At 29.1% G+C, this 12204-nt stretch overlaps 1 protein-coding gene across 3 annotated transcripts in view; it reads right to left on the minus strand.

The window, feature by feature from the left end:
* LOC142333687 (high affinity cationic amino acid transporter 1-like) overlaps window positions 1–12204 on the minus strand; it is a 70654-nt gene that overhangs the window by 26286 nt on the left and 32164 nt on the right. For all 3 annotated transcript variants that reach the window (XM_075381112.1, XM_075381111.1, XM_075381110.1), the window contains exons 2-5: window positions 9866–10091; window positions 8145–8273; window positions 5406–5561; window positions 3953–4057 (exon numbers count right to left, since the gene is read on the minus strand). In XM_075381112.1, the coding sequence (XP_075237227.1) occupies window positions 3953–4057; window positions 5406–5561; window positions 8145–8273; window positions 9866–10091 (616 nt within the window). The remainder of the gene's footprint in view (window positions 1–3952; window positions 4058–5405; window positions 5562–8144; window positions 8274–9865; window positions 10092–12204) is intronic.

Raw genomic sequence — 12204 nt, forward strand, 5'->3', positions numbered from 1 at the left:
AATATGTTTTGTATTTTTATTTTGTACTTATAAATGCTAAACAAAACTCCAGTTCATATTTGAGCGATTTTTCTACATCAGAGATCAGAGCTGATGATAATCAAGTGTGATGTTGCAAGATTGAATTATCAAGACACTAAATAAATGGTTACTGCTTGTCTGATGTACTGTAAAACAACAATACAATGAATAACGTAACAAAGAAAAATTAAAATTGTTAAGTCCACTTAACAATTGACTATGCACATTTTGTTTTGCCCTTTCCTCATTTCTTTTACTTAATCTCCTTCTTATCTGTACAGGTATCATCAAATGTTGGTCAGTCACCGTAATGGCTCTGACCAATTAAAAATGAGAATTACCAACACCCAACAAATTCCATTACCAGAATTTGGCAACTTTAATCTTGTGAAACCCACACAATTTCTAGTCATCCACATTTCTGGACAAAATTTTATTATCCTCTAACTAGTAACAAAAATAAAAAATATTTTTAAATGAATGCTAACAATTTCTTGATTATTCAAACCTTAATATGTTATAATCATAGATTTATAAAATCTATATGTCAGTCTGTTAGCCTCCATGGCATTGGTTATTTTTTATTAGTAACTAACCAGTTAAAATTTGTTAACATGTTTTAATTGTTTAATGGGATGAATCAAAATTATTGTAACGTCTATTTAAAAATCTCCAATATCTAAAGTGGAAAGCAATTATAAAAATAAAGTGAGTTATTCCCTGGAGTTATATTTTGTGAATTAAACAAACAAAAATATATTCATTTATAACTAGTGATTTAATAATGATGCGACTGAATGCTCTCTCAATGTAAAAATAATTTACTGTGTATTTTAAAGGACTTTAAAACAAGATTATTTTTTATAGACCCACAAAAGTCACTTTACAGAGAAAATTATACATTAATAATATAACTCAGTACCAAGATTGCAAAACTTTTAATGTTTATCTGGGCCCCTCAGGCCACTGAATTCTCTTTTACCCTGGTTGGCTCGAACTGATAAAAAACATTACCTCAGGTATCTTAAGAGATTCATTTTCCCTACAAATGGCAACAATTGCATCATCTTAGTTTCAATATTGTAGCCATAAACTCAAGTCTCATCTGTTGAAATTTTATTCAAAACGTTTTCACTGGCATCGACACGGTCAAGATCTTCACCGATGTTCAATAGTTATCTCTCATCATCAGCAGCAAATACAGCATGAATTTTCCAAAACTGTGATTTGTGTTAAAATTGTTCTATTAGAATTGCATGGTATGATTCTACGTTGATGTCCACTTCCTCAGTAATCTCTCGTGACAGTTAAAGTGGTGATCATCACGAACCACAGCATGAATTGGATTGTTATTCTCATTAGTTGATGTATGTCATTCAGGTCTGAAATCTCCATCAGTCGATGTTCTCCTCCCTTTAAAACAACTAAATCATTCATAGTACACAATCTGCTTGTACAGTCGTTCCCAAATGGTTGCTGATGCATTTCTCCGTAAACTGTTTACAGACACATAATTTAACACATTATTCTTCAAGATTTTTCACTTAAATTTTTTTTTAAATAACAAAAGGTGAGAATACATGTTATTCCAATTTTTGAAGCTCAAAAACTTAACAATGGTAGCGTGATGAATCAAACTGCATTGTGTTTCTGAAAGTTCCCGCTAGCCAGCATCACATATTGGAACACAATCTCGGCACTAATAGCACCCTATTACAAAAAGTTCAGTTTTTTAAATTCATTTCTAAGTTTCTTGTAAAGCTTTCTTTAAATAAAAGTCATTTCATTTAAATTACCCTACCTATATATATAGGTAGGGTAATTTAAAGTATATACTTAATTTAAGTAATATACTTACTGTAATTTAAGTTTAAAGTATATACTTTAAACTTATAAAATTACAATAGTTTTCCTACGAACATTTACAACGCTAGCCCCAAAGAAAATTTTCTTTATCTGACCTACAGATTTCAAGCATTTGAATAAATTTCATAACATGCTATAACCGCCATAACTATAGTATTGTTCTCTGAAACATTGGCACACCATGATTAGTCATCTCTTAGTAGCATAAATATGATGCAACTGTTGTTTACAAAGCAATGCATTTTTGTGTGTTTACAGTATTAAGAAAGTGACATCATGTTTCAAATAAAAATCATTACTTTTATTTTAATTTTGTTTCTCTTTTGAATTTCAGTGTATATAAAGTTCAGGTTTTTGGTTCTGCCTCTTGGTACAGTTCTTTTGTTACATAGTCAACTAATGTAAGTTGCAATATTTTGTAAAAGGTTTTTATCATGGTTTATGAATCAAACTTTTTAAAGTAGTTTGTTCACATGCAAATAGTTATGGCTGAATTTAAGTTTTCTGTGGAAGGTAAAAACTTTGAAGAGAGATGCACAAAATTAAAAACGAGTATGATTCATGAAGAAAGAATCTTTAGTTGTCGGAAAATTAAAAAAACAAAAATTTAATCGCTACAAAGAAGTATGAAGAGAGAACTGCAGCTGCCTGTGGCATTTCCAGGACTCTGGTTCAAAGCCTAAGAAAAGAAAAAATTGAATTTCTTCGATCTGAGAGGCCTTTTTTTTTCCTGTTTAGCCTCTTGTAATTACCGTTCAGATAATACTTCAGAGGATGATATGTATGAGTGTAAATGAAGTGTAGTCTTGTACATTCTCGGTTTGACCGTTCCTGAGATGTGTGGTTAATTGAAACCCGACCGCCAAAGAACACCGGTATCCATGATCTAGTATTCAAATCCGTGTAAAAATAACTGACTTTACTAGAACTTGAATGCTTGAACTTTCGACTTCCAAATCAGCAGATTTGGGAAGATGGACTCACCACTAGACCAACCCGGTGGGTTGATCTGAGGGGCTAGAATGTACATTCATCAGCCCAGAAAAGAAATGTTATCAACCGGTTACCAGATTAGATCATTTTGATAAAGGTATGGTTAGGTGAACTGTGAATGAATTTCACTCAAAGATAAGGGAGCTGCCAACCGTTAACAAACTCTGTAAAGAATTGAAAATTAAAATTGATTTTTAACGGCAGTGAAAGTAATCTAAGAAGAATTTTGAAAGAATTAGCTTTTAAGTAGCACAAAACTGAAAATGAAAGGAACATTTTAATCTAACAGTAATAGATAATATTTTGTCATCTGTTATTACATTTTACAATGTACAGTACAGAATTAGCCGATTGCATTTTATTTCAAAATTGTTGCATTCATTTGTTAAAAATAGAACAATTATTTGGTAAGGGGTATTACTAAAAGTGAGGAACATGTTTTTACGTCGGGTAGTAATCATCACCAATCCAAGCTTGACATTACTTGGTGGGGACTGTACAGAGCAATTCAGATAAACATGGAAATTGGCAGATTGGCAAAAAAAACGTAATTAAATAAAAACAATAGTATTATACAATAAAGCGCAGTTATCAAAATGAAAACAATCATACAATAGTACAAATATAAATTTCTGAATATAAACAACTTTTTTTTCTTCTTTCTTTTAAAAAACATATTTTCTTAAATAATTTTAAATCCATGTATATAGGATTTTTTAAAAGAAAGAAAATTTTATTTGGCTAATGAATATCTAGCAAAAACATTTTAATGAATTTATATTAATTTTTTTATTCTATTTTCACTACATTGTAGTATTAGATATTCTACTTTTGTTCACTTACTTTTTATTTAGTATGTATAATATGAAATGACATTTATATTCTGTGTTGTTTTACAATCCTTTTTCATTTGACAACTGCTTCACTGCATTATACTATAGGTCTTTATTTAGTTGTTTATTTTTTTACTAATCTGCCTTTATTATAACATGGAATATCATACGCTACTAAATAAATTTAATCTAATGAAGATGTTACCATTATACTAATCTAATAAATAAATAATACTAACCTTTAAATGAACCAGCTATTATGACAAATAATACAACACCGATATTAACAGTTGTTAATAAATTATTTAATATCATAGATTCTTTCAAACCAACTGATAATGCAACTATAACAAAAATTTAAACAGAAAATACATAAAAATTTATAAAGAATAAATTATTTATTAACTAAAAATAAATTGTTGTTTATAAAAAAAAGCTGACAACACAGTTTTAGAACTTTCCCAAAATGTGGCTTTAGCCACGTGACAGGACGACAGTGGGTTGTTTTTGCTGCACGTCTTTTACATACAATTTAATTTATAATTTCATTTAAATATAATACTTTTTTCGTTTAATTCATCGATTCTAAATAAAACACGCACATGCATACCGTATTTAATTTGTGCAGATGTGGTGTTACTAGCGGCGAAGGTTGGCAATAACTAAACTAATGTAATTTCACAACTTACATAAACATTTTTTTAAATATGGTTACCATGATCCCCCTTATTTGACGGGTTCAAAAATCAGGCAAAAGCTAGGATACAATAGTCAAATTGCAACTTTTTTGGTTGACAGGTTTCAAGATAAAAGGCAAAAACTGTTAGATATAATGCCTCTAAATCCAACCGACATAAAAATTTAAATAAAATTTAAAAGCTCCAATTTTCTACAAATATTATACAAAAAGTCAAAAATCAAAAACAGCTGAAACTACCACTCCCCCTTTTTTTAAACTTTGTCTAAAATTTAATGCTATCAATGCTCTGTATATAGAATTTTTTAAGCCATTTTAAAAAAAAACTTCAAGCCAGACCAGAGATATTACCAGTACACATACACATTGTACATATACATATTCCAGAAATTTTTATAAAATTTTTGTTTTTTTTTTTGAGGAAGAGGATCTTAAAATAGAAATAAAGAAACCAGAAATTTAATTAAATTGATAAATTAAACGTGTATTTCCTAGTCTAAAAAAATATGGTAATTTTAGAAATCAACAGTGACAAATTTAAATTTTTCCACATCCGAAAAAATATTCATATGAAAAAGTTTTTGCACAGTTCTGTGCAAAAAGAATGACTTTACATTAATTTAATTCGCTTCTAATATTTTTATTTTTTTTAAATTTGGTTTAATATTGCAGTCACTGATAGAACTATTTGTACATTTTATATTCAAACAGTCTGATACTGATCAACAAAGTCTTTTAGAAATTTAATCCTTCTAACATCAAAATTTAATCTTTAGAATTCAGTATGGCATAAAAAATAAATGAGAATAGATGAAAAATACACCTACTACAGAGAAAGTGAAGGGCAGAATAGGACACCTCACTGTAAATGCTTGTACAGACATATGTAACTGTACTGCAGCCAACATCTTAAAGGGATTCCATTGTAATAAAAAATTATTAATAATAGAACTACTGTTAAAATATATATGTATATATATTAAAGTAACACTTACATCCGAGTAATACGCATATAGTAAAAGCAAGAATATCAAAATATTCTGATAAAAAATCAGATTTAATTGATATAACACTACGAAAATATTCCTCCATCCTTCCATTCATAAGTGAATCCAGGTACATACTAAGACCACGTGCAACACTAGCACCACCTACGAGACAAAACAATAAACTCTAAAATGAAATGATATAATCAGAGGATGACAAGAGCTAACTTGAATATAAGTGGCCCTGAAAAGGGCTATTTAATCAAAGTGGTAAGGAAGGCGCATCTGAGACAGCATGACATCAGAATTAGGATTTATAACATTTTGTGTAACAGTAATTAGAAGAGTTATAATACAATATCTTGTTAGCTGTGGTAGATTTACTTTTGTAATACTGTTTTTACATATTCGCATTCTATTACTATTTGGTACAATTGCACAATCTACATCTTTGTTTTGTTAATCATAAGCTGTAATTTTATTCTAATAGTGGATGAGCAAATTAAAATTGAACTAATACAGACTAAACACAGTTGCAACATGTAAAATTTGATGAATGAAATGAAAAAATGAAAATATAAATTAAATTAGATTCTATATTTATATAAGCGAATATTTACATATTTACTAAATTTTACAAAAAATGTTCAAAAGCGAGTGCCCTGCTCAGCAATGGACTGTTTTTGCTCAAGTGATCATAATGAAAGTCACCTGAAGTGAAACACTGTTACGTCGATTTCTTTTGAATGTTTCTCTTCAGTTCACCAACAATGTAGAGATTCAATTCATAAACTCTATCCTTCAATCAGTTCCAAAGGAAAATATTTCAACTAGAGAAATCTAACATGGAGGTCATCACCTTCTGCTGACAATTCCTTCTTCTGTTAAAGTCTCGTGAATCGTATGACATAACATTTTGCTTTATCTTGTTGGAAAAAGCCATTCTCTTTTTCACAATTTGTTAACCAAATGTAGAATTCTTTGAAAATTGTACGGTATTACTTTTGTGTTGATAATCCAGTCAAAAAATATTGGCCCAGCTATACAATTAGCAAAAACATTGCATCGTACATCAATTTTCTCTTCATGAAGTGGATGTTCAAACATCAAAAATAAAACCAACAATAAATACATCAACCAACAACATCAATAAATAGAGCCACTCCTCATCTGACATAAAATACAGCGTCGGATCTGTGGGTGAAATAACCAAGTTTTTAAGATCCAGTCATTATAATAGGATGTTTCAGTCTGCCTGTTGTAATAAGCTATTTGCACAATCAGTTTCAAATTTAAATCGTGAAGAATCTTATGGCAAGTGTGTATTTTACATTACTTTGTAGTGATAATTTACATATGGACTTTTTCGGGCGGGCAGAAATTCTTCACTGAATATCGGCTTTGGCCTCTGAAGTCCTAATGGAAGGTTGCCAAACTCATTTTAGATTTGAAAATGACATTTCTTTAACCAAATTGTGTATGCTACTCTTTGCTGGAATACTGACATTTGAAATTTTTTTTTTTAATATTCTATGTATTTCTTAAAGGGACGCACATAACCTTCCATTATAGCAACCCTTTCTTTAATCAAATACCTAATAAAATAAATCAAATTTTTTTACATCTTCATTTAATAATATTAATATATACTCAAATTTAACACAATTAACAGCTTAAAACAGTACTTTTATCTACTCACTGCAGGGTGTGCCTATGGCACGCCTCCACAGCTAGGCCCTCCAGGCAGGTTCACCTGGCAAGCGGCATCTCAAAATGGGATTATTAGGTGTCCAAAATTGATTCCCTGTTGAGAAATTGATCAAGGAAAAGCGAAAGAAATACCAGCAAATCTTTCCAATTATATTTGGTTTAGATCAATTTAGGCATCTATTACAGATTGCACACTCAACATTTTCATCAAGATCCATAATATCCATATGCAAATTCACTCACTACAATAGCTGGAAGCTCAAATATAAATTAAATTAATTAATTTATTGTTTTATATATTGTATTCAATTTACAAAACAAATTACTGTAATATAAAACTAACCTTCCTTGACACAATAACAAAAGAGAAGTTGGCTACAAAATCAATAAATTGCTAAAGAGGATATATAGGATTCAAAATTCTTCTAATTTTGACCGTTATTGTTGCCTCCAATTCTAACCTTTATTGTTTACCATTTGATTTGACCCACGTGTTTTGCCTAAATGAATGTTTAATTGTAACTACCGGGCCAAAAAAAAATATATATGTACGATTCTAAATGGATAATCGATAGTATTTTCGGTATCGATTTATTTGTATCGAAAATGGTTGTGTTTTAAAATCTGCTAAGATATTGAATGAAAGAATTACAGTAGTAAAATTGATTAATTTATTTTATAATTATTATTACTGTTGTTATTTATTGTTTATAAACATTTAAGAAAAAATCTTATGATTTTTTGACGAGCAGTATGTTCAATCATGTAAGCATGTTCTTTCTTTCTACTGTTATTTGTTGGTTTTGCTTCTTCTTACTTATCGTTTATAAACATTTAAGAAAAAAATCATATGATTTTTTGACAGGCAGTCATGTAACCATGTTCTCGGCTAAGGGGGATGGATGGGGGCAGACAGGCGCGCGCGCACATACGCACACACAAATGCCCTTTAGTAGGGTAGAATAGATTATATATGTAAATTAATTTTGGTAAAACTTTAGACTAACATAAACATGAAATAAAATAAAAGTTTTTTACCTATAACATATTCCATTATGAGATTCCATCCTATAACGAATGCAACAAATTCACCAATAGTGACATAGCTATAAGCATATGCAGAACCAGCTTTTGGTACTCTAGCGCCAAATTCAGCATAACAAAGACCTATTAATAAAAAAAAATAAATAAATAAACCTTTCTGATAATATTCTTAGAGAAAATTAACATTTATAATATATATATATATATATATATATATATATATATATATATATATATATATATATATAAAATGGATCAATTTGGTTTATAATTTATATAAATAAAACAGAAAAAGATTTTTTCTGTTACAATGCTCTGGTGGTTAAGTTTCAGTTGTTTGAATTTTGAATATATATATATATATATATTCAAAAATAAGTTATAATACGATAAATAGCTGACACATCATAAATAATTTCCATGAGCACCTGGTTATCAACCAATTCTTAGTAATTAAGTATGTTTAGAAATTAATCAGCAACAGCCTTTTGTCTTTATTAAAATATTAATAGACTCTGTAATGTAAAGTTCGACTTTCACTATGTATTATAAAAAAAGTAGTTTTATAAAACAATATTTGCATGTATTCAAAATATTACAAGTTATATAATTATTAACAATAGTTAAATATATATTAACTTGTATAAACTAATTATATTTTAAATAAAAATGTTGTTTTTTTAAAAATAGAAAGTTGTTTATTAATATAAATTATATATACAGTAGGACCAAAATAATCTGGCATGCTCAGGGATGTCAATGCTGGATTGCCAACATTATTTTTAAAAACCCACTTTAAACAACAGTATATAAATAAGAACTACAGTTTTAACACACAAAAAGAATAAATGTTATTTATTAAACACAACAGAAGACATTACAGTATAAAAATATGTAGTACTGACTATAAAAACAAAATTGTATTAAAGATTAAATACATACTTTACTGTACAGTTAAATCAGTTTATGGATCAAAGTTTTCTCAAAGTTCAATATAAACTATTTTTTGTAGGCCTATTATGAAATAAAAAAGCACTATGTCTTTGAACAAACCAAAAACAAGTTAATTTCAATTAAATAAAAATTGTTACCAAGAATTTGGTACAGTTCAATCTGAATCACTATCTATAGGCCTAAATAAGTATCTGATGTCGAGTGCACGGAACATGTCGGACTTGCATCTTCCACTGATGAGATAGGTTGAATTATCTTCTAAGCCCTCTGAAACATTGTATTATGTGGAGACTCATAACTTCAGCAGTGTTGTATTGCTGGCTGCTCTTTTTGAATTTGACAAAGGTGTTTAAGGCGTCTCAAAGGTGGTTAAGGTGTTTAAGCCTTAGCCCAAGAGATGTGAATTGTAGATGTTTCTTCATCAATCAGTTTTTCATGCCTCCTGTGGGCTGAAAACACTTTATAGTATTATCACATCATCTTCTTTGATAGGCACATATGTATGTGTTTATCACTGAGCTAGTTTCTTCAAAATTCTCAGCCCAAACTTTAACAGTAAGCTTCAAAGTCCATCGACTGCATTATATAAAAAAAAATCTACTATTACAGATTACTATCCAACATACCTCAATGTTACCAGAAAAAACTACAAGAGTGCCGGTTTCAATTGCTCATCCACAATCAGAAAAGGATTAGAATAAGTAAATACTAATCTAATTAACATTTTAACAATAATTTATATATAATATATATAAACTTACCCGCAAAAACAGAAGCAATAGCCGCAAAGAGAAATGATAAAATAACTCCAGGACCGGCAATCTCCTTTGATACAGAACCAACTAGAACATAAATACCGACACCCAATGTACTACCGACACCAAGTGCCGTTAAATCGAGTGTTGTTAATACTTTACCTAATTGTGATTCTTCTCTAACTACTTCAGAAAGAGATTTTCTTCGATTTAGCAATCGCCAAAGGCCCATCTGAAACCAAAATTTAATAAACAAAATAAGTTGTATGAAAATATCAGCGCATATTTATAAAAATTATCAATCAGAAGAACGAATTAAATGTTTAAAATTTTCATCATTAACTAATCATTCATTATATGAAACTCTGATGGTATTTACAAGATCTACTACTGTAAGAATTATGCAGTACCAATCAGTTCCTTTCTGTTTAACAATAATGCCCTATTATATAATTATAGATGCATTACCTAAGCAGAAGCATAATGTGTTCAAATATAACATATCTGGATATGACAATACACAGTAAAACTTTTCTAAACAAGGTTAATTTAAACAATTACTTAGTAGACAAAAAATTCAGAATAATATATTTAAGACAGATATATTATATATATTTAATATATTAAATATATTTATATTATATATATTTAATAATATATTAAAGACAGATTCCTTTCAATAACTGTAACGTATAAGTTCTCAAATTTTCATAATTTATATTTAAAATTACGGTTCATTATTATTACACATATTCTGTGAAATGTATAAAATAAATTGGATTTTGCTATCATCAGTAAATTTTTTTAACATTTTTAACGGCATTATTATCAGTAACAGTATTTTTAACTTTGGTGCTCTATAATAACCGGTTCATTGAAAGCAGCCATCGCTATTTTATTTTACTTACAATAAATCTTGACTTCAACTTCCAAAATGCTACTCCCTAAGTCGTTTCATTTTGGAATTCTGAAAACCATCAATTTGCACCTTACACAGGATGGCAATTTTTCATATAAAATAGTTATGTTTTTATACAATCTATTTCTTTTTATAAAATTTAATTCTGAATACACAAAATACCATAATCTATTATTACTGTACTGTTTGCTTTCTAATATGTAGAATAAAAAGATACTAACATATACATAAGTACTGTAATTCAGTTATTAGATAAAACAAATTCAGTTTATTGATAAAACACAAGGTTTATTAATAGAATGTAAAGTACTGTACTACACGCATTCATAAAAATAAATAATTCTGCAGATGCTTTAAAAGAGTAATAATGAAATACTTTATTTAAAAATACGAGTAAATCCGGTCAGTACAATCGAATTAAAAAAATACCTCAAAGAAAGGTTACATGTATAAAAACTTCAATATGATTGACACCAGAAAAATATTTATGCATGTTAAATGCAATACCTAAATATTTATAGGCAACCCGACATGAGTCACCAATTATTTCCAAAAAATGGCATGGCCATTCCAAAAAATAACAAACATCCAATGGCATACAATCTACGAAAAGTGTTGTTTTATTACAATAGTTTTCTTTGTTTTCCTACAAAGATTTCTCACCTTGTATGCAACATTTTATTTTACATTAACAAAACTACATATATTAATATTCAGCCCATCAATTTAGTCTCAAGATTCTGCCACGTATAATTCTGCTTTCCTATTCATCTTAAGAGCTCTTCGTTTTAAATGTAGTCAACCCACTAATTTACATCTCCTGGTAAAATCGCAAATCAAAGGTCCCAGTTCTTTTCTTTTCTGCTTTTCCTAATGTTCATATTTCCACTATACAAATATGAACTGCTAGATATTTTATTTTTGTAGACCAAGAGACAGACTCAAGAATACTTTTGTATATTGGCCTACTTAAATAACAAGCAAGAAACAATTTTTTGAAATAATTAATTGAAATAATACACCATAATAATAAATAATAAAAAATATAGATTATAATTATTTGAAATACAACACTACCAACGGGAAGAATGGAATTTTTTTTATATTTTTTTTACCAAACTGGGGTTCAAACTTAGTACTGTCATGCAACAACAACAACAACAACACTTTCTTTGACAATAGACTTTACGACAGGAAATTATGAACGATTTGATGAGCAAAACCACTACTGAGCTTCAAAGAAAACGCTACCTCAACGATGGTAACTTGCCTATTCGCCAAACCCATCTCTCAAGCTTGCTGAATCTTGTCATCTGTGGTGGAGGTTGACGAGCATCCTGCTCTCTACTTGTGTGTCACACTCGCCCAGGCACTTTTAAATTTTCAATCCACGAAAAAACACTTTTATGTGATAAAGCACTCGCTG

This window comes from Lycorma delicatula, chromosome 13 (assembly GCF_047948215.1).
Source record: "Lycorma delicatula isolate Av1 chromosome 13, ASM4794821v1, whole genome shotgun sequence".
NCBI classification, from domain to species: Eukaryota; Metazoa; Arthropoda; class Insecta; order Hemiptera; family Fulgoridae; genus Lycorma; species Lycorma delicatula.